Source organism: Ptychodera flava, chromosome 9 (assembly GCF_041260155.1).
Source record: "Ptychodera flava strain L36383 chromosome 9, AS_Pfla_20210202, whole genome shotgun sequence".
Lineage (NCBI taxonomy): Eukaryota > Metazoa > Hemichordata > Enteropneusta > Ptychoderidae > Ptychodera > Ptychodera flava.
In genome coordinates this window covers 289301-312475 of record NC_091936.1, presented here as the reverse complement: position 1 = coordinate 312475, position 23175 = coordinate 289301, and the positions used below count along the sequence as shown (strand labels likewise).

The following is a 23175-nucleotide window of genomic DNA, read 5'->3' as shown; positions in this document are numbered from 1 at the left end:
GAATGATCTGTCAACCTGTGACATCATGGCTTTTGGTTTGCTTGCGTGGCAAGGCCATGATATAGTCTGGTTCCCTGACCCATTTCCCCGGTAGAGGGCGTGGGGAAATATAGGGTCAGGTACCGGGTAGCCATCTTGAACAGAATTTTGTTCAAGATGGCGGAGGTTAGTCACCTGACAGAACATGCTACAACAAATATGGCTGCTACCATGAAAACGCCGGTCAAACTTCGGCTGGATCAGAATTATGTTCAGTTCGAACACCGTATCCGAACCAAAAACATTGGCACACGAGATGGGAAACGTAAACTGAAAGGATTAATCAAGAAGTACGGGGAAATAGAGGTGATTGAAGGCTGGCTGTGATATCGCAGCAGTACTTGTGGCGTGTATCGAACGCGCTAGGGTCATCGAGGTCATCGCCGACTGTGGCGTGACCCCAATGACCCGACCACGTTCGATACACGCCACAAGTAATGCTGTGATATCACAGCTGTTTGAAAGCAAACTTTGTTGGAACTGTGAACGACGATTGATTTCGATGGATAGAATGGTGTCCGAATTTCGTGAAAAATGCCAGGCATCATGTCGACGTTCTAAAAGTATTAAGAGGTGTGCTAAATCACAGTGGCTAAATCATGGAGGTAGAAAGTCTTTCTTTCTCCCTCCACGGCTTTTTGGTACAAACAAGAAGTTGGTGTCAAGTGAGCCTGAAAGTGCGAAACCCAAGAAAGATGAGAAAAAGTTACAAGTGTTACTTTCATCCAATCACAGCTTGTTTTATTTTAACCCAATAGCGTCCATCTTTACATTAGCCGGTACCTGACCCTATATTTCCCCACGCCCTCTACCGGGGAAATAGGTCAGGGAACCAGACTAGGCCATGATAGACTTGCCCAAACATTTTAGGCACATCATGTCTTGATAAAATAATTAAACCAATAATTTTTCAAAATAAAATTAGCACAGTCCGCTCACATACGGTATGGTATGGACCAAGTGCGAGTGACCACTTGGTCGTAAATAATGACCTGACTTGACCTGTGATGTCATGCATTGATTTCGATAATGGAACGATTGTGCGATATCGAACTGAGTAATTGGCTTGACTTGCCTGAAGTTTATTGGCTTTACTGTTAATGTTACGTCTAAGTCATCTTTCAAAAAACTTTGCTGCTGGCCGTGGCAGCAGCTTTTATCTGAGGGTAAAATCACGGTCCCTCCTTGTGGAGGGACCGTGGTTAAATTAGCTCTGCATGGCAGGGCTGTGTGTTACTGGCGTTATACGGCCTCCCACCATTCAGTATCGTTATTTTGCGGGTCGACGGGTCAAATTGCGGATCAAAGTGCGGGTCGATTTGCAGGTCGATTTGCTGGTCGCCCGAAAACAATAGAAATGAGGTTAATCTTCGAGTACAATTGTCTTGAAATAAAATGAACCATAAAAACACCTAGTTCCTTGAAGGACATATTTCCTTTCGTGGATACCACGAAAAATACAACATCTTTGCCGATAATTACACTTCCGGGTTTCACCTACTGATCGAGGATGCTGGTCTGAGTGCGCCATCAACGACCTCATGCATGACAGGAGTAAGCCGTTTGTTTTATTACTCGCAGTACAGTATATTACCCACAACTTCTCATGATTTGCATGCTTGAATGTTTCCTGTGCCATGCCTGTTTTCTCTTCAACACATTTGTAATATTTTAAACTGTAAATTATCAGTTATTATTATTTGACAAGCGACCTAGCGGCCGATATAGCTCCGCTGTGTTTATATAGAGAATAACTATTTTTGACACATGTTGATGAAGAAGGTGGAAATCTTTGATAGCTCAATGCAGTGGCCAGAAAAAAATGGCTAAAATAAGCTGCAAAAATATACAATAGAAGATTTCATCATACTTTGAATGTATCACATAGGATCATCCCTAAGAACATGTCAACCAAAGCTATCTGATGAGTAATTTTTTAGAATAAATTTTTTGACCAAAAATGGCAACAATTGCCCCCAAATATTAAAATTGCAGATTTCATCATAATTTCAAAAGATCAAATTTAGTTCATCTATAGAAACCTGTATACCAAATTTCAAAGCTGTTAGACAAGTACTTTTTGAGAAACACATTTTTTGACCAAAAATGGGAAAAATTGCCCCAAAAATTCAAAATTGCAGATTTCATAATTATTTCAACAAATATCATTTAGTTCATCAGAAATTCAATATATATTACTTAGCTCATCTTTAGAAACCTGTATACCAAATTTCAAAGCTATCAGACCAGTACTTTTTGAGAAACACATGTTTTGACAAAAAATGGCAAAAATTGCCCCAAAATTACAAAATTGCAGATTTCATCATAATTTCGATAACTATCATTTAGTTCATCTGTAGAAACCTGTACACCAAATTTCAAAGCTATCAGATGAGTAGTTTTGGAAATACACATTTTTTGACCAAAAATGGCAAAAGTTGCCCCAAAAATACAAAATTGCAGATTTCATCATAATTTCGATAACTATCATTTAGTTCATCTGTAGAAACCTGTACACCAAATTTCAAAGCTATCAGATGAGTAGTTTTGGAAATACACATTTTTTGACCAAAAATGGCAAAAGTTGCCCCAAAAATACAAAATTACAGATTTCATCAGAAATTCAATATATATTACTTAGCTCATCTTTAGAAACCTGTATACCAAATTTCAAAGCTATCAGACCAGTACTTTTTGAGAAACACATGTTTTGACAAAAAATGGCAAAAATTGCCCCAAAATTACAAAATTGCAGATTTCATCATAATTTCGATAACTATCATTTAGTTCATCTGTAGAAACCTGTACACCAAATTTCAAAGCTATCAGATGAGTAGTTTTGGAAATACACATTTTTTGACCAAAAATGGCAAAAGTTGCCCCAAAAATACAAAATTACAGATTTCATCAGAAATTCAATATATATTACTTAGCTCATCTTTAGAAACCTGTATACCAAATTTCAAAGCTATCAGACCAGTACTTTTTGAGAAACACATGTTTTGACCAAAAATGGCAAAAACTGCCCAAAAATTACAAAATTGTAGATTTCATCATAATTTCAACAAATATCATTTAGTTCATCTGTAGAATTCTGTACACCAAATTTCAAAGCTATCAGACGAGTAATTTTGGAAATACACATTTTTTGACCGAAATGGCAAAAATTGCCCCAAAAATACAAAATTACAGATTTCATCAGAAATTCAATACATATTACTTGGTTTATCAATAGAAACCTGTATACCAAATTTCAAAAATATCAGACCAGTACTTTTTGAGAAATACATTTTTTGACCAAAAATGGCAAAAATTGCCTTAAACATGCAAATTTGCATATTTCTGCACAATTTGAACAAATCTGAAATAGATCATCCCTAGGTACCTATGTACCAAATATCAAAGCTATCTGACCGGTAGTTTTGAAGTAGAAGATTTTTAAAGATTTTTTTACCAAAAATGACAAAAATTGCCTTAAAAATACAAATATGCAAATTTCACCACAATTTGAACAAATCTGACTGAAGTCACCCTAAGTAAACTGCATATCAAATTTCAAAGCAATCGGACAAGCGATTTCAGAGAAGAGGATTTTTTTACCAAAAACACCAAAAAATTCCCCAAAAATACAAATATGCAAATTTCACCACAATTTGAAGAAACTGAAATGAGGTCACCTCAAGTGAACTGCATATAAAATTTCACAGCATTTGGACTTGCGGTTTCAGAGGAGAAGGCAATTGTTGACGGACGACGACGGACGACGACGGACGACGACGGAAAATCAACCTATCTGATAAGCTCCGCGTCGCTGACAGCGGAGCTAATAAAAGGGTACAGATGACATGCAACATTTCTGTTTGAATAACATCAGAACTCAAATTTCAGAGGTGCTGAAAATACTCTGCTTTTCAATGCAAAATTATCACAAACTGAGGTGGCCTACACCTGTTCTTCAAAGACAAGAATAATATCACTTTTCAGGAAAGACAGGTGTAACTGGTTTCCCTACTTTTATTGAGATATTAGATAAGGCATTTGAAAATATGTCAGAAATTATACAAAAATTTAATGCAGTGGCAGCAACCAGCACTTTGCAACCTCCAGTACCCCAAAGCAACCTGAAAACCCGTAAGAAAATAATGGCCGACAATAACCAACAACTTGTAATAAACTACTCAGAAAGGAGTGGCCCGCAGCGACCCGCAACCTAAAAATTGGCCAGAAAGGAGTGGCCCGCACTGGCCGGCAGCAACCCGCACTGGCCCTCAGCGACCGGCCCGCACCCTAAAAACTGGCCAGAAAGGAGTGACCTGCACTAGCCCGCAGCAACCCGCAGCCCGCACGACCCGCACAATAGTTAGTTACACTCCCACCATTATGGCTAAATACACATTGCGCAACAGATTAGAAGACATCGTGAAAATGAATTTTTTTCAAAAGAGCAGATTTTCAACATATCGATCCGCGCTAGCCATAAACTGTGTGAGTAATAAAATACCTTTTTTCGACAGATCGTTTCTTGTCCGGTATGGCAAAATATGCATTTCTAGGAACACATATATTACTCGGACTCCGAGTAGACCTGACTCGGAGTATACAAGTCATTATGGGAAGGCTCCATTAAATTAGGAATACCCTACTTCCCTAGAAGATCAATTTCACAGACCTGTCTTTCCTACAATGGCACTACAATAGCACCAGCTGGATTAGATAAACATAACAAAGGAACATTCACACCTTGGGGATTAAACGTCTTCTGTTTGTCAGCCAAGTTCCTAAGGCAAGGACTCGGGTTTCAGGTACCATGCAAGTTAATGCAGTCGTCCCCTAATGCCGAGTACGCAGTTTTACTGGGAGTATGCAAGTACGAGTACTCGGACTTCCAAGTCCGACTCGGTTTTGAAACTCGGACTGTATGGTTTGAGATACTCCTACATACCTGTACTTTTTTGTTAATGGTGGCCAGTAATTATATAAATTACAAAATTGAAAGCAATTGTTCAAAAGTGTTTGGAGTTGCTAGCAGCTGACTTTCCTAGAAAAGTCCTTGAGCATTTTTAGCTCATATTTGGTTTTATATATAAATACCAAAAAGAGCTTATATGATGAGTCTGAGTGGCGTCTGTATGTCTGTATATTTGTGGGTATGTATGTGCGGATGTATGTCCGTCACACACAAAGGCTCCCATACCGCCAAAGCTACCGTCTCAGTATTTGATGTACAGGTAGATGTAGGGGTTGAGATGTGAATTTGTTCAAATGAACACATCAGTGTCAAAAATGTGCAAATGAGGTAAGAAAAAGGGAAATACTGCAAGTGTGCAGGAATGGTGGCAGTGAACTGAATCAGCCCACACATCTGAATAAGAGGATTTTGACCTTTAACCTATTTGTATGCAGGGTACCTATTATGTTTGGGAGTGGTAGCAGTAACTGAAACAGCTAATTGGTCATTTCCTGTCATTGTTTATGAACTGTGACATATTAACAGATCTGCTGAAACCATGGATGTCTGTTTTTGTACATCCATAATTGAAAGATTCTCTGCTATGCATGTTGCTAAAGTTGACCTTCAGTACCTAAAGTTTCAGACCTTATTTACTTTTGTCATTCTTAATTTTCTGGTTTAAATATTTCTTGTTGTTTTTCTGGTTGTACTGTGCAGAAATTGTTATAACATCAACGTATAATTTTCCTGCACTGAACAGATAGAAATAACACTTATTGTTGATCTTTGGTATGTACCAATTCTGATCAAATTTGAGCGACACCGTATAATTGTGGTATTTTTTAACATACTGTATTTTAAAGAAAACCATTCTCTGACAAATCTTATATGTAAAACATCTTCCTTGTGAGGAAAAACATCCAATAACCATAAATCCTGGTTTGCAGACCATACCAAGGCCAGCATCTGTCTTTTGATCATAAAAACATTGGTCTCTTATGGCAAATAACACCTTCTGCTGTACATACAGCACAAATGAGAAACATGGGCCAATGTCCCTGAAGCTACTATAGACATGAATAACAAGTCTTCTTTAATGACACAGTCCCCACTTGTTAGTCAGAAACAAAAACAACAAAGCACCATAACCAATACGTTTTTAGAAAGCCCAGATAATGCCCTTACCATTGGTATACAACTTAATAGGGATAAATCAATATTCAAACATCGATTAGATTTTATATCAGCCATGAAATGAAAATTGTAAAATTTGCTTAATTTCAAACCAAATAATTAAGGTAGTACGCTACCATTCTATATAGGAGCGCGCCCTCTTTTGTCCAGAAGATGTACATGTTCCTTTTAGGCTACCTAACCTGGTGAGCGTGAATTACAGGACAAAATGGCAAAAAATCATGCTAGTGACCTTATAATATTTCTTTCAGAAGTTTTTATGAATCAAAACAACTGAAATTATATTTTTGCACTGAAAAATCGACAGTTATTTTTAATTTGAAAGATCAGTAGAGAATAATTAACAATTGTAGCTCTGACATAATATCAGTAAGCTAGAGGGTCAAATCTCAGGTCTAAGAAAATTCACCTTTTTTCGTCACTTTTTGCTGTTTAGCAAGAAAATTTGCGCGGTGACCCCAACTTTTTTTGCTTCTAAATCAAAGAACACTGTCTGTTTGATAGATATTGCTGTACTTTTTAACATTTTGAAAATTATTTTGTGCATTTATATGAAGTTTATATTTTTAAAAAAGACTAATTTTTCAGCTAAATGATAATTTAGGGTCTAATATTTAATTTTTAAGACAAGACATCACAAATTTTAGTTGATTGTCCTAATTCAGCTGTCCTGGCGATGCAAAAATGTGGTATGCACACTAGGATCTGTTAATCGTTTGCGATAAAATAACGATTCTACTGGTAAGTGCAAATTTTGCAAAATGGGAGATTTAGTGGTTTTCTGTCAATTTTGGCATGTGTTTTTTCAAAAATTTTGCATGGGTACCCCATATTTTTTTCATATCTTTGCAATGTACACATAAAGATTATTTCAGAAAAGTCAACTTCAAGAATGTCCCAACATTTTTTGGAATGATAGCGTACCTCCTTAAGTTCCTGTTCCTCCAAACAATTTTACAAGGTATTTGTATATTGTTTTAAAAAACCTAATGCAATAAAGAAGAAAAACAATGTTTAAAGTGTATATCTTGGGATTTAGAATCTGTATGAGCATGTTTTCTTAATATGTAGTATGTCACAGACATCTCTGTAATAGACTTATGGTTTGACTTTCATGAGGAACGAAGAAAAATGCTAACCAGAGTTAACTGTAGGTTCTAGGTAAGTTTTGTGTCATTTGCTTCCAGTGTTGTTTGTGGAGTCAGTGTGGACTTGTGTTTGAATTTATTTTTCTAAGTTTCATCGTCGTATTATGTATCGGAGTCTCATTCTCAGTATGAATTCATTTGTGTCTTGTAGGAGATTGATTCCATTTGGACCTTTTGATGTTGGAATTATTTTTAAGCCTTTGTAAAGAGCGTTCATTTCTATAATTGTTAGATTTGTGAGAAGAAAGATTCTCAGTAAATCCATGGTTTTTGTTGGTCACTGTGTTGCGTTTATGTTTGGTATGTTGCAATATTGTGTCATAGATATTTTGTTTGTCATTTTGTGCAGTTATTTTTGCTTGTTTTAGTTTTTCTGAGTTTTTAACACAATTTCGTGCGTGGTCATGTTTTGCCATTGTGTTATGGTAGTGCTATTTAAACCGGTGTGTGGCCCCCAACTTATTGAAAATTCTTAATGGCACTTTGGTGACAACTGGCAAAAGCTAGGTAGACCGGTCCGTTAAAATCCGCCTAAACGATTCTCAAACAAAACTTGTTAGCAAAGACCTAGGCCATAAAGGTATCCGCAAAGTTTCACCAAGTTTTTTTTAAAACTACAACGACTAGGGGAAAAATCGTTTTCTGAACAAAACAAAGTGACGCACAGAGGTGTAAACTGGTCGAACATTTGCTGTGCATACAAGAACAATATTACGATGTAAACAAACCATAAGTATGCTTAGAGTTATATTAGCGGGCAAAGGATGGAAATTTTGTGTAAATTGTCATCAACTCTTTTGCTAGCGTTTATGGTGCAATGACATCACGAAAGTGAACCATTTTCAGACGTGACTTAACAAGAGGACTATACTGGTAGTACAATGTATTCTTGCGAAAAGTACGTAAACTTTTTAAAACATCTGTAGTTTGCACCAAGAATGACATTGAAAAAATTCAAAACATAATGGTAGCCCCCATAATAAATTTTAGTTATAGTCAGTCGAAGAGATCCACCCTTTTAATAACTTTAAAATCTACGGTCAAACGTGATGATACTGAACAATTGTTTTGGACATATATGCTGGCCACAAAAACGGCCGTATATACATGTGTTTTTACACGTGGAAATGACATGTCGTGTTCGGAGGGCTGCTAAAATTTTGACATACCGATTGCTACGAAAATAAACATAATTCTATATTTGTCTTTGTCACCCGCCTAGCAACCGAGCAGCCGACTGTTATCGCTATTACAGATATTGTGATACACAAGATTCAAGGAAGTATCGACCCTTACATGATTTTATGAATTTTTCTTTATTTTCCGATTTTAATAGCGATCGGTCATGACGTCTCCGGTTAACTATTTCCTACCATTTTCCTGATGTGTTCCTCCTTCCATGTTCAGATGGATACAGTTTTGAATTTGTCAACATTTATCGGTAGTTCACGATACGAATTTGCCAATTTCGGGTTATTTGAAATTTTTCTATAAGTTTATTAATTTTTATAATTATTCTACTATGTACGGTGCCAATATTCCGTATGTACATGGAGGTCAGTAGCCGAATCATTCACATAATGAACGTTGACATGGCCAGAAAACTTCAGTAAATTTCACTCAAGCAAATTTATGTTTGATTAAGTTTATAGTTTTCCATTATCTTTTTTATTTTGAGTATTTGCCATGGCAACTGAAACAAACCAAGAAACAAAGGTTGTACATATCCATATTAGTCCGAGCCTGAGCATGATTTGAGAGCAAACAGTTCCGCAGATCATTCAGATTCAGATTCACAAAACTTTATAATCTCCTCTAGAGAAATTTACATGCGAAATTTATCATGCGAACGATCGTAACCGTTACCAACAAATTTATTATGCAGAGCCATGCCCCAAAACGCCCTACCAAACTTGGCATTAATCCTGATCCGAGCCGGTCTTTAAGGGAAGTGCAGTGGCCTTTGAAAGGTCCTTTGGTTTGGTTTTGTACCATATTATAGGAAGAAAACCCGACCTATGGTCGTTGCTGAGAATGTTTGTGTTTTGGATTGTTTTTGGCCTCCTTTTTGCCTATTTGAAGAATCGTTTTTTGCAGTCTTCCATCCTTCGTTCTGTGTTGACAGTGTCTTCGATCTCTCTCTCCTTAAATTTTGTGATGTACAACTGTCTTGTGTTCTGGTGCTTTATTGGGTGTAGAGGTAAATAGTTAGAGATCAGGGTGATAAATTGGTTGCCACGGTGTCTTTCCAGGTGTTGCCACTTTTGAAGGAATTCAACACTTGGTATTTTGGCCTGATAAGTATGCCTTCAAGGTGTACTTGTAGGCTACGTGGTACTGAATAGGAGACACTTGGGTTTCAACACATTTGATACTCTTGCCTTTCATGAAGGTACCATATCTCGCTTATACCCCGTTGTATGAGTAACTGGGATCTGAAATGGGAAAGGCTCAATTAATATCCATCTTTGCTAATATTTATTCTTGTTTGGCTTACAGATGGCCACCTCTACTTGTTTCGGTGAAAATTTGACTTTCGATTGGACAAAACATTGAGTATGACTTTCTCCTGTGTGTTATTTAGGCCTATGAAAAGTATGAAAGTAGCATATATGTTGTTGTCAAATATCTCAAATCTTAGATTGTACAAGAGATAGGCTTCCCTGTGTATTAATATCATACAAATGAGTTAAGTGGGAATTTATTGGAGTAGATTGCAGTAATCGAAGAAAATGGTTGACACTATAGAAAGACTTATCTCGGACTGCGGGAACCTAACTATGGAAAAACGGCACAGAATACTTGCCAAATGTATGAACTCTTCATGTATAGTACAGGCAGTACTGTACAACATGGATTGTAAAACATACAAATCAAAGAAATGGCAAATTTTCTCAACTTTTCACAAAGTTTGTATGATCATCATTACTGCCAGGATTAGGATTTTCCCAATCTATAGATAAGCTATTACTTGATTACACCTTAATTCAGCATGACTAATATCTGGCATTTGCCATGCAACCAGCCACGCCCAGTCCCTGGGCTCACAAAAAATGCCTTTAACGAAGCTTTTGAATGCTTTTTTTAAATTGTGTAAGAATGCCCTCTCTATGGCCATTGTGTAAAACCTTGTCTAGCTCGCTTGACTCTGATGATTATGTTGACTTTTTTTTTCTCAGCTGCTGGTGGCTGATCTAACTTGAAAATTAGATCAATCTGGTCTCCCTGATTTGGTCATCATGCTGGTGGAATGGTGTCTTCAAGCATGGAGCCTAAAACATCCGTTGTTTGGGTCTACAGGGGTTTCATTAAGAGCCGGCAGCCGGCGAAATTGACCGGTTACTCTCACGATTTCGCCGGCTACTTTTTCGGAAATTTGAACTCTTTCATAGCTAAAATATTGTTTACCTTCTGAAATGATACGCACAGGTTTCACAAGATGTGTAATCAAACTTTTCAACGGCTTTTATGTGAAACAAAATTTAGAAGACGAGCGACTACTACGATCGCTTTGTACTACGATGGAGCATGGTCTTGGGTTTACTGCCGCAATAAAAATCGGAATTGCACCGGACGATTCTATTGGCTACCTGAATTGCTGATTCCTATGTGGTGACCTTTATATACGCCAATGAAAACAGGCATACTACACCTGTCGGCCGCCGTTAGCTCGACTCAAAATGGTCGATGAACAAATGAAGACGGAAGCGATCGCAAGGTCAGGCTTCGCTGTACGATCCTCGGTTTTGAAGTGGACCAAGAAACTAGAGAAGGATAATTACGTGGCTTTAAACTGTTTTCGAAGGCAATGACCTGATTCTTTTCTCACGAAAAAACTTTCCGATTACAGTTCGAATTTTAGTAAGCCGACGTGCGTTGCACTGCGGTAGGCTTAAATGTGAAGGTATATAACCAGCTGGACGTATGATATGTACTTCTCTTTGGTCTATCGACGCCAATAAGAACGTCGCCCAGAGTGGTTACAATACGATCAGACCTCTAAATTCACTTCAAAAACGGTCGTCAGGTTAAATCCAAATGTGAGTTTCTGAACATACAAATTTTCATATCCTTATATCAAGGTTCTTACTTTGCATACCCATATAGTCAAATAACCTTGAGGGTCTTTGTTTCTATTTGCGAAATGTGGTAATGATTGTCATTTTTTTATCATCATTGTTATATAAATTATCCTTTTAACCTCCCCAGTGGTATAAAAGTTCTTCATCTACAGATTTCCATACCAAACATCATGGTTCTTATTTTAAGCATAACATTATTCATTAATGAAAAGTTTCTCATTTACTGTGCTTAAAATATGAGTGTTTCATCCAGGATGACATCAACAAGGGGGATTTTCTTTACCAGAAAATTTCGGGGGCATTTCACCGGTTCATATGTTCTACTTGTACCTCTAAGGTGTGACTGGCACCATTTCATTGAGGGGAGTGGTCCCCCTTGACAAATTAATTGCGATGCCAACATTTCAACAGAGGGGGAATCCCCCATCGCCATGTCCAGATGTAACACAGTATAATATCATCTATATATCAAATTTATATCAATTAATAATTGTGAATTATCATAGTTTACCTCCTATAGTATAGAGGCTCTAAAGACTTCAGTTTCCTTTGTTCAAAATATCGTCAACATTACCACATTTTATCATTTTTAATTATGAATTGTCATATTTAGGCCTAATCTCCCAGAAAAATGGCTTTTTATATGATATGAACACAAATTGCCCTGGAACACTGCTGACAATTCTCCTGAAAATACTAGAAATTCAAGTGACTGCGAGCTGTAAAAAGTGAATTTTAGCTCATTTTTCAGGGTTTCCAGCCTTCGGTCGGGAGGGGGTACACCCCCTACCGGACCCTCCCCCGACGACGACCGCTTTGTGGTCATGGCAGCTGCAAGCCGCCTACTTTTCCATTCCGGCCCCCTACTTGAAAACATAATGAAACCCCTGGTCTATGCTTCAAAATAGTCAGTGTCTAATATTGGTTAAATACAAAGGTCATCCATGATAAGAAACTAATGATGGATTCACTTACAAGGCTTTTTACACATTGAGGTGTCAATGGGAATATAAGCCTTTTTAGTCATTTTCTGAGGTTTGTCTCGCCTTCTTATTCCCTGGTGTATAGAGTGTTTTTTTCGCCTTCTGTTTACTATTTAGTTGCGTAATTTGAATGTGTTCTGTCACATTTGGCTTTTCAGTTTTTAGTTCCAGAATTATTTTGCTGTTGAATTTTAGTACCCAGTCGAAAATGTAATCCTCGTTGGGAGTATATAGTGTTTTGCATTGTAAAATAATTTCGACAAATTGTTCATGATCTCTTGTTTCCTGGTAAGGAAGGTAAAGTGTTGTCAATCCATCTATCTTAGGATGGAGAAGCTATATTGTGGATTAATGGTGATTGGTTTTGAGCAATAAAAGATTCTCTCGTGTTCCCGTGTGGTAAAAGTAATACTATTCGAGTTCTGATTCACCCAGACGGTCATCACAAGTTTCGATATACTAATATAATGTAATGATAAACAACTCCTATAGGTTGGATACACCACTCGGTTTTGACCATTTCACTCCTTATACACACGAGTGGAGCTCGTGCGTATATGTTGTTTACCTGTCAACACCGTGTGGTATCCCTTCCAAGTGGTGCTTTATTGCTTATATATCACTTGCGATACAATTAAAGAAAAAGGATTGATTATTGCTGCTGTTATATCAACTTGGCATGAAAATTACGAAATTCAATTTAGTGTTTGTGGATATGAAATATATAATTTTTGACATATTGTTTTAAAAATTATGCATATTGAACTTGTTTATATCATTTAAAAGTACTTTCATATTGATGCTTAGGCCGAAATTGCCGTAAAACATACGCACTGCATACATTCTTCCCGTGATGCCTCATCCAAAAGTTATATCAAATAACTGATTTTGTTGAAATCCAAGCTGTTATATAGCTGTTAACTTTCTTTCCCTTGTTTGAGTTATTGAAATGAGTAAAACGTCTTTTATTTACCACCATTTTAAATTTTTAGTGCTATTTTTTCATGTTCCTTTTAACAATTAAATATCAGTAAAGTAACATATACTTTTGAGTTTAGGCATTGTCACTGCATAATTTATGAGTTTACCCCATCAGGCCATATCTTGTTTGAAAAACAACGACCTTAGTGTTTCAGAGATATGATATTTATGTGGCTTCCTTATTTGCTGCGTTTCGTAGGAGAGGAAACATTACCCATACCCTTATCCCTTAAATGTCAATTATAGAGGGATACACGGCATACTAAATCGAAGGAAAACAATCAAAACACCCCATAAATCTCAAGATACGCACTTTCAACATTGTTTTTCTTCTTTATTGCATTAAGTTCTTTAAAAATATATATTTATACATAGTAAAAATTGTTTTGAGGAACAGGAACTTAATTATTGGGTTTGAAATTAAGCAAATTTTACAATTTATATTTCATGTTACACACGCAGATGTGTCGCATACCACGTATTAAGAATACAAGCTCATGCACCCACTACATATCAAGACGCATACTTGTAATGTATATAAATACCTTATGAAAAATTGTTTGGAACAACAAGGATTTAATAATTGGGTTTGAAATTTGGCAAATTTTACGATTTACAGTCAATGGCCAATATAAAGTCTAATCGACGTTTTAATATTAATTTATCCCCATTAAGTTACACATCAATGAAAAGGCCATGATCTGGTCTTTCTAAAAATGTAACGTTTATAGTATTTACTGTTTCTGTGTCCGTCAAGCGGTAAATGTGTGACCCCTACCCCATTGTTGAAATCCAAGATGGCGGCAAAGATGGCGCCAAATGAACCCTATGGGACAATATTTGATTTTGGGAACATCAAAATTCATAGACCCTAAGGATTACAAAAATGTAGGTTAAAAAATATATCCATGGGGTGCATGGGAACCCTGCCTTCCGACTAGACTATTATTATCACATACATAGACCCAATTATCCCTGTAGTATGACGTCACACTATAGGTATATGACTAGATGAATCCAAATTCCACATGTGGTGGATATGGGACCCACACTACTTTTAAAAAGTAAACAAAAAATCAGTTGTTCAGAACTTACTTTCAAATCCCTGAAATGCAAAAGTTGGAGGGTAATGAAGCATAAGGATATATGGAGTATAAAACTATATGTCATTGTGTAAAATACAAAATACTGTCGATACTAGAATATTTATGAATTTGTGTTTATCCGTCGTTGATTTGCGATTGAAAAGTTGATTTTTACACCACTGAAATTTTAATACGCTATGATACTGACATTTTGTGTTGTCTCCCTCGTCAAAAGAGCCCCTGTCGATGTCCATCAAACAACATAAAAAACATAGCCGATAACCCAAGACACGTACCAATCATCCCTGCGGCAGTAACAATGTTTTCTGAAGCAAAATTGACGGGTTTCGAGTTCAACATCAAGAGCAATGCTGCCGCGGCAGTCAACGAGTCGAGCCACCGGGTCTAGCTGAGAAGGCGAAGAGTGTTCATCATTCCTGACAGCAATAACGAAACTCCGGACATGAGACTCATCAGAAGAAACATTATTTTATTTTTCAAGAGCGCCGAGTTCACAAGGTCACCAGTGCATTTAAAGGTGCAAGATATTGTTTAGTCCATGGATATTGTGCATCATGTACGTTTCCTGCATTGTACCTTGTTGTTGAACTTCTGTCGTCTCGCGTCTGAGCTAAGAAAGACTTGCCGCTTGTAGTCTTACCAATTGAGTCACAGCCGAACACTGTTCTTCATTATATTTAAACAAGCTCATTTTGTTCATTAAATTTTAAACACACAATTGATAATTTCGTAAAACAAAATTGGTATTTTTGAAAATTTCATTCAAACTTTGCAAAGCAGAATTCTTTGAATGATGTTCGAATATTAACAATATTGTTATGGATCACATGACCCATAACAATGCCATAACTTTGACAGATATTGATGAACGGAAGTTTGAAGTTGACAGGACCACACTGGTTTTCAATTCTAATAGCTTCTGTGTCTATAAATAGATGAGAAGCTAAAAAATTAAGTATTTCCTGACTGTATGAAGTTATCTCACTAAGATCATCCTAGGGACCTTATTATTAAAGCTGTCTGACCAGTGGTTTTGAAAAAACAAGTCATCGTTGATGACACAGTCCCCACTTGTTAATGGGTACTTTGATTACAGGTCCTCAGAGAGGATAGAGGCCTCTTCATTAGGTCTGTGATAAAAATACTTTTGAATAAATTTGCTTGATACATGTCTGAGCTGTAGTTCAGGACATGAAAGAATCGTAATAAAATGGCCACATGGCGGCCTTATTGGATCCTATCACAGAACAAATCTATGTGCATATGTATGACAGACATCCAGCTCTATGGGTTTACTCAGAATTAGATATATGCATAATTAATGAGGTACAGTATGAAGCATCATAAGGTCTCCCATCATACCATATATGAAGGGTGTACCACTTGTGGTTACTGAGTTATGGACAAATATGTATATTTGAGGTCAAAGGTCATCGAGGTCATGTGACATTTTGTCACAATAATTTTATTGCTAAGTTATCCCTATATACAAAAAATCAGACCTCTAGCTCTATTGACTTGCTCAAAATTAGATATGCACATAACTAATGAGGTACAATATGTGGCGTCATAAGGTGTCCCATCATACCATATATGAAGGGTGTAGGCACTTGTGGTTACTGAGTTATGGACAAATATGTATATTTGAGGTCAAAGGTCACCGAGGTCACATAACATTTTGTCAAAAAAATTGTATTGCTAAGTTATCCCTATATACCAAACATCAGACCTCTAGCTCTATTGGCTCGCTCAAAATTAGATATGCACATAATTGATGAGGTACAATATGTGGCGTCATAAGCTGTCCCATCATACCATATATGAAGGGTGTAGCACTTGTGGTTACTGAGTTATGGACAAATATGTATATTTGAGGTCAAAGGTCACCAAGGTCACATGACATTTTGGCAAAAAAATTGTAGTGCTAAGTTATCCCTATATACCAAAAATCAGACCTCTAGCTCTATTGGCTCGCTCAAAATTAGATATGCACATAATTAATGATGTACAATATGTGGCATCATAAAGTGTCCCATCATACCATACATGAAGGGTGTGGCACTTGTGGTTACTGAGTTATGGACAAATATGTATATTTGAGGTCAAAGGTCACCGAGGTCACGTGACATTTTGTCAAAAAATTTTTATTGCTAAGTTATCCCTACATACCAAAAATCAGACCTCTAGCTCTATTGGCTTGCTCAAAATTAGATATGCGCATAATTAATGAGGTACAATATGTGGCGTCATAAGCTGTGCCATCATACCATATATGAAGGGTGTACCACTTGTGGTTCCTGAGTTATGGACAAATATGTATATTTGAGGTCAAAGGTCACTGAGGTAACGTGACATTTTGTCAAAATATCTGAGATATCTGCGTGAAAGGATGGACTCACGGATGGACTCATGGACGGACATGACCCAATCTATTAGCCCCCTGGACTTCATCCGTTGGGACTGAAAACTGTGTCACTGCATCCTTTTTGCAATATGAATACGATGAGAAACTAAATTTTTATTTTTCTCGGCCTTATACATCGAGTCTATGGACTGCCTTATACATGGGAGTCTATGGACTGCCTTATACATGGGAGTCTATGGACTGCCTATACATGGGAGTCTATGGACTGCCTTATACATGGGAGTCTATGGACTGCCTTATACATGGGAGTCTATGGAATGCTTATACTGAAAGTCTATAGCTAAAACTAAAAAGTCCTCTAACACGGCCAAATTTGATCGCATTGTGAAACAAATCGACGTGCATCTGTATGGGGTAGGGTACTATCCTTGTGCAAAGTTTGAAAGAAATTGACCTGGGCATCTCTGAGATATCTGCGTGAACGGACGGACGCACGGATGCACACACGCACGCACGGACGCACGCACGGACATGACCAAACCTATAAGTCCCCCCGGACGGTGTCCGTGGGGACTAACAAGCAACCTAACAGTCGACAGAGCTCCGCTGTTTTATGCAGAGAATAACTTTTGTGACACATGTGTTGATGACGAAGGTGGATATCTTTGATAGCTCATTTCAGGATGGCCAGACCAAAAATTGCAAAATAAGCTCCAAAAATACAAAATTGAAGATTTTATCATAATTTCTATATATTACATTACGATAAACCCTAGAAACCTGTATACCAAATATCAAAGCTATCTGATGAGTAAGTTTTGAGAAACGAAGATTTTGACCAAAAATGGCACAATTGACCCAAAAGCTAAAAATTGAAGATTTTATCAAATTTCAATACATCACACTAAGACAATTCCTATGAAACTGTATACCAAATATTAAAGGTATCAGACAAGTAGTTTTTGAGAAACAAATTTTTTTGGCCAACAATGGCAAAATTTGTACAAAATAGACAAAATTGCAGATTTCATCATAATTTCAATATATTCAATTGAGCTCATCTGTAGAAACCTGTATACCAAATATCAAACCTATCAGATTAGCACTTTTTGAGAAACAATTTTTTTGACCATAAATGGCAAAAATTGCACCAAAAATACGGAGTTGTAGATTTCATCATAATTTGAATATATCATACTTTGATCATCCCTATGAACCTGTTTTGATGAAATAAATTTTTAACCAAAAATGACCAAAAAATTCTTTAACAAGTCATTGTTGATGACACAGTCCCCACTTGTTAATTGGTAATTTGATTACAGGACCCCTGAGAGTGAGGATAGAGTCCTGTTTATTAACTGGGTCTGTAATTAATTATAGTGCAATACAGATGAGGCTTAATGGCCGAGAATGAGCTCCATTGTAGTGAAAACGTAAAACCAATCTGGGCATCCACCCTAAATACAAAAAATACCGTCAAGGACACTATGTGCTCACATTCGGTTTGAATTGCTAAATTCAAGAAATATTTAAACCAGAAAACCAAGAATGACAAGAGCAAATACCGTACTCGTCCGAGTATAAGCCCCTGCTCGTGTATAAGCCCCCCTACTGATTTTAGAGGACTTTAGAAAATGCATTACATCCGTGTATAAGCCCCTACCCTAGTGTAACTCAAATACAGAAAGGTTAGGAGAGTATATTTGGTCATTTAACTTGATAAAATTAATTTTAGATAATAAAGAAACCATATTAAAAGATGTTAAAACAATGGGAAACTGGAGTTCCCTTGACAATATCCTAAGGAAAATGACACGTTTTTCCAGTACTATCTTGATTCTTTGACCCTACTCACCCCCGTTGCCTAAATAGAATAGTCTCACTCACGTCCGCCATTGTTTATTTTCATTCACGGCCACGATGTTTTCATGCTTGAAACATGCAGTTTCTTTTGTTTGAAGCAATTATCCTTTCATTTGTGAAGACTTTTCCTGGTGACTATTACAATTTTCACTGCTATATTGTTGTTTTCACAAGATGTAGACAGGTTGATATTGGAATAATGAGTTGCCTTTCCGTGTGGGCAATGCATGCCTGTTCACATTACTGTTGATCAGCAGCATACATGACGTCTTTGTTTCAAGTTTGGGGTTTTTTCGACGCTGAAATTTCACCAAAATGTCACTTCTTTATTCAGAGATTTTACAATCAATTTCTTTGGATGTGTAAGTCGATTTTGAAAGCGATAGAAAGATCGAGTGGTGTTGAAAAAAATCGTGCATAAAATTAGCATAAATTATGCGCCCATGCCAGATAACATGGGGTTGCTCAAGTATAAGCCCCTCCCCTAGTTTTACAGCTGTTTAGTGTTGCCGAACCGGGGGCTTATACTCGGACGAGTACGGTAAGGTCTGCAACTTAGGTACAGGAGGTCATCTTTAGGAACATGCATATCAACTTCTATAGCAATGGGACAAGCAGATCCTACATACATAAGCAAATGTCAACAAAAAAATTAGCCAGAGAAGCTTGACAAAAAGAAAAGGTGGGAGAGTGGGGAAAAAATAAAGAGTGGGAAAAAATGTACAAGGGATCTGGTAAAAAGTAACGCTACCTCATCAATCTTCTATCCCCTACCCCCTCCTGAATATCAAATGTTCCACCCCTTACATAAGACCAGCTTACATGGCAGGAAATGTATTTACAACCTTGGAGATGTTTTAATTAATGCTATGAGTGCTATCATTCGAATGTAAACAGCACTTAAATCAGTTACAGATAGTGAAATGCCTTCCACTGTGGGGGGATTACGACATCTGGAATTATCCTGGATCCAAATTTCTCATCAGTTCTTGTGTGTCTTACATGCAAAAGTTGCAAAAATTGGTTCGCAATGAAAAAATTTACCTCAGCTTTGTTTTCTGGATCAAATTTTACTACAAATTGATATTAAATATGACAAAATTATGTTCACAGCTTTCAAAACTCTCTCACAACATATCCTGGGTTGGTGTAGGTCATTTAAGGTCACGAAAGAAAATTACCTAAAATATAAAAATTTGGGGGTTTCCCAACACTTTGAGCAGAAAATTTATCTCATAACATCCCTCGGGACTTTTGTACCAAATTACAAAGCTATCAGACAAGTAATTTTGAGAACAAGTTTTCTTGACCAAAAATAACAAAATTGTCTTAAAAATACAAATTTGTATATTTCAGGACAATTTCCACATATCTAAGTAATGTCATCTCTGGACATCTGTACAGCAAATATAAAAGTTGTCTGTCCAGGGGCTTTAAAAAGAATATATCTTTTAAGATTTTTTGATCAAAAATGACAAAAATTGCCCCAAAACAGTAATATTTCCAATTTTGTCGTAATTTCAACAATTAGAAGGGTAACACCCTTGCAAACATCCAATCCAAATTTGAGAACAATTGGGCTAGCGGTTTCAGAGAAGAAGAAATTTTACTTAAAATGAGCAAATATTTAAGTAATCAAAAAATTCAGCAAAAATACAAAATTCAGGATACCTTCACGATATTCATTTAACTGATTTTGATCAACCTTAGGAACCTGTATACCAAATATCAAAGCTATCAGATCAGTAATTTTTCAATAAAAAAAGTTTTGACCAAAAATTTGGAAAATTGCCCCAAAATTACAAATATTAAAATTTCAATTGAATTTGTATACACTTGACTGACGTCATCCTGAGGAACATGTATACCAACTTTCAAAGCAATCAGATGAGTGGTTTCAGAGAAAAACATTTTTTGACTAAAAACTGAAAAAATTACCCTAAAAATAGAAACATGCAAATTTCATCCCAAAGTTTTAACACCTACTTTAGAATGCCTAAAGGAACCTGCACACCAAGTTTCAACCCAATCTGACTAACGGTTACAGAGTTTTAGTAATTTGCAGGGTTTTTCCTTTTTTCCCCTCATTTGCATATTTTTGGCACTGACATGTTCATTTGAACAAATTCACATCTCCACCCCTAGGTGCACCTGTACACCAAATACTAAAACAGTAGGTGCTGCGGTTTAGCTGTTTTTTGACGTGGACGGACATACATACATACATACATACATACATACGTACATACATACATACATACAGACATACAGACATGCAAATGGCATGCAAATGAACTGATTCAGCTTATACGATTACCTCACATTGGTATACCAAATGTGAGCTAAAAACGATTCAGGTAGTAATTAGTCGACAGGATGTTGCAAACCATTTTTCATTCAATTACAATACTGACAGATTATCACCTGTATCACATTTTATACACATTGATGCAGTGCTTCTGAGCATTCACCCTTAAAACAAATATTCAAAGCCTAAGCACATAGCAAAAATATTCTGCCAGGTGTGAACTCATAAATATTCATGAATGCGACAAAGTATAAAGTAGTCCCCACGGAACACTTGGTGTCATTCCTCACACAGCCAGGGCACTGAAGAAAAGAGCTTAGGATGGTTTCAGCTTCCGCCCTTCATACCAGCAGTGCCACCTTGGCGACTGCCCAGGCACTTCCGCACATGGAGAAATCCAGACTCCAAAGCCAGCTCCAGCAGTCGCTATGTTCATGACTGTACGTTCATTAACCTGGCAGAACAGAGTGTTGCTGGGCCTTCAGCTCCCCCAACTGTGCCACGTGTTTTTGCCGGTATGGCGTCCACCAACATTAGTGGGGATGTCCAACCCGCGGGCAAAGAAAGCATTCAGATACATGTATTTTCAGACTGAGCCGCGTATTGTAGATGGATTTTGTGTCAGACATTACAGAGACAATGACAGTGACGTAGCTCTTCATTTTCAGTTTTCTGAGAGGAAACTTCTAGACATTGAGGTGTGTTATTTTGAGACTGCCTTTCTGCGTCTGTGCTTATACTAGATGTGTCTGCAACTGTTGGAGTTACAGAAAAAAAAGTTTTAAGAGTTGGAGAAGTCTGCTAGTACATCTAAGAGACAGAGTTGAAGTGCTTTATCTGTCATGTTATTGGGTACAGGGCGAAAGTATGTAAAACTATATTGACAAATTAGTTCACAAATGTTGTGTAATTTCCTGAGGGAATTGTCTTATAGTTAAAGTGTTCAGAAGATTATTAAAGCGTAAACTAAAGGGAAACCTAAGTCCAGCGACATTGACCGTTTATCCCTTCCAAAATCACCCTTGAATAAAATGCAGCTCAAATTTGCAACATAATTCCACGCGCCGACGACTATTGAGCGACGAAAAGAGACATTGAAGTAGACGACATTTATGGAAATGAGCTCGGAATCCAATTGGCGCGAAATTGCTCATGGGAGGAGCGTGCGTGACGTCATCGGCGATACACGAACGTGTGTGACAGCCTACCAAAGCATTGGAGTCTATGACTGCAGGAGTGCAGTTCTGCACGTTACGACTCTTTAATGCTCAATAGCATAAAAAATAGTTAACTGTTGTTCAGTTGAGTGCAAAAATCACTCAGGGAAGAACAAACGGAGTCAGCTTTTACCGTCTTCCCACAGAACAGCTTTTTCAAAGACAGTGGCTAAAGAAAGTCGGGCGAGTTTAAAAATCTGTAAAAGATACAACATTATGTTCTAATTCTTTCAGGATGATTGTTTTATAAGGGATTTTGGGATTCTGATACCGATACAAGACGATACTACACAATGCGGTTCGTATCTTGACATGCTGAGTCAGCCTACTATCGCCGGTTTTAACCAGATAAATATTAATATTGGCGATTTCGGGACTCTAAAATCCAAAGACGAAACTACACAAAGCGTCTCTTATCTTGACATCCCGGGTCTGCCAAATCTCCTATATATAACTAATAAATATAGGCAATTTCGGGACTATACCTTGTAATATTGATATTACAAGATATTGGAATGACTTTTTGCCTACTGTGTATCAGCACGCCGGGTGTGAGAAACCGCCGATATTATATTTACCTGATAAATATCAATTGCGCCGGAACTCCTAGGCTAATATTGATACCAGACGATCCTAGATTTACTTGCACTGTATGGTGTTGGCATGCCGGGTCTACGAAATCACCGATATTTATCCGATAAATATCGGCGACTTAGGACTTTAACTCTGATACTAGACGATACTTTGTCAAATCGTGGGTAAATATCCGATGTATATCAGAGATTTCACCACCTAACAGATCTGACCACCAGAATACCTCTGTCCGACTCTTAGTTCAAAAATAGCATCCATGGCCGGAAGTCAAGAATACTGTATGTTTTACATTATTAGATTTATTAATGCACGAAATACATTTTTTACATGTAAAGCATTTTTTT

The 23175-nt window shown here is 37.1% G+C and overlaps 1 protein-coding gene and 1 long non-coding RNA gene across 5 annotated transcripts in view; one reads left to right on the top strand and one right to left on the bottom strand.

Annotated features, from left to right (window-relative positions):
• LOC139141338 (ceramide synthase 6-like) overlaps positions 1 to 23175 on the bottom strand; it is a 281300-nt gene that overhangs the window by 42605 nt on the left and 215520 nt on the right. The window contains exon 7 of one of the 4 annotated variants that reach the window (XM_070710973.1): positions 8603 to 9767. The exons of the other annotated variants lie outside the window; for them this stretch is intronic. Coding sequence (XP_070567074.1) covers positions 9692 to 9767 — 76 coding nt within the window. The 3' untranslated portion in view covers positions 8603 to 9691. Of the gene's footprint in view, positions 1 to 8602; positions 9768 to 23175 lie in introns of those variants that run through there. 4 annotated transcript variants of the gene reach the window in all.
• Positions 67 to 15724, top strand: LOC139141347 (uncharacterized). Its single transcript, XR_011554155.1, has 2 exons — positions 67 to 345; positions 14699 to 15724. It is a non-coding gene; the product is annotated as an uncharacterized lncRNA (long non-coding RNA).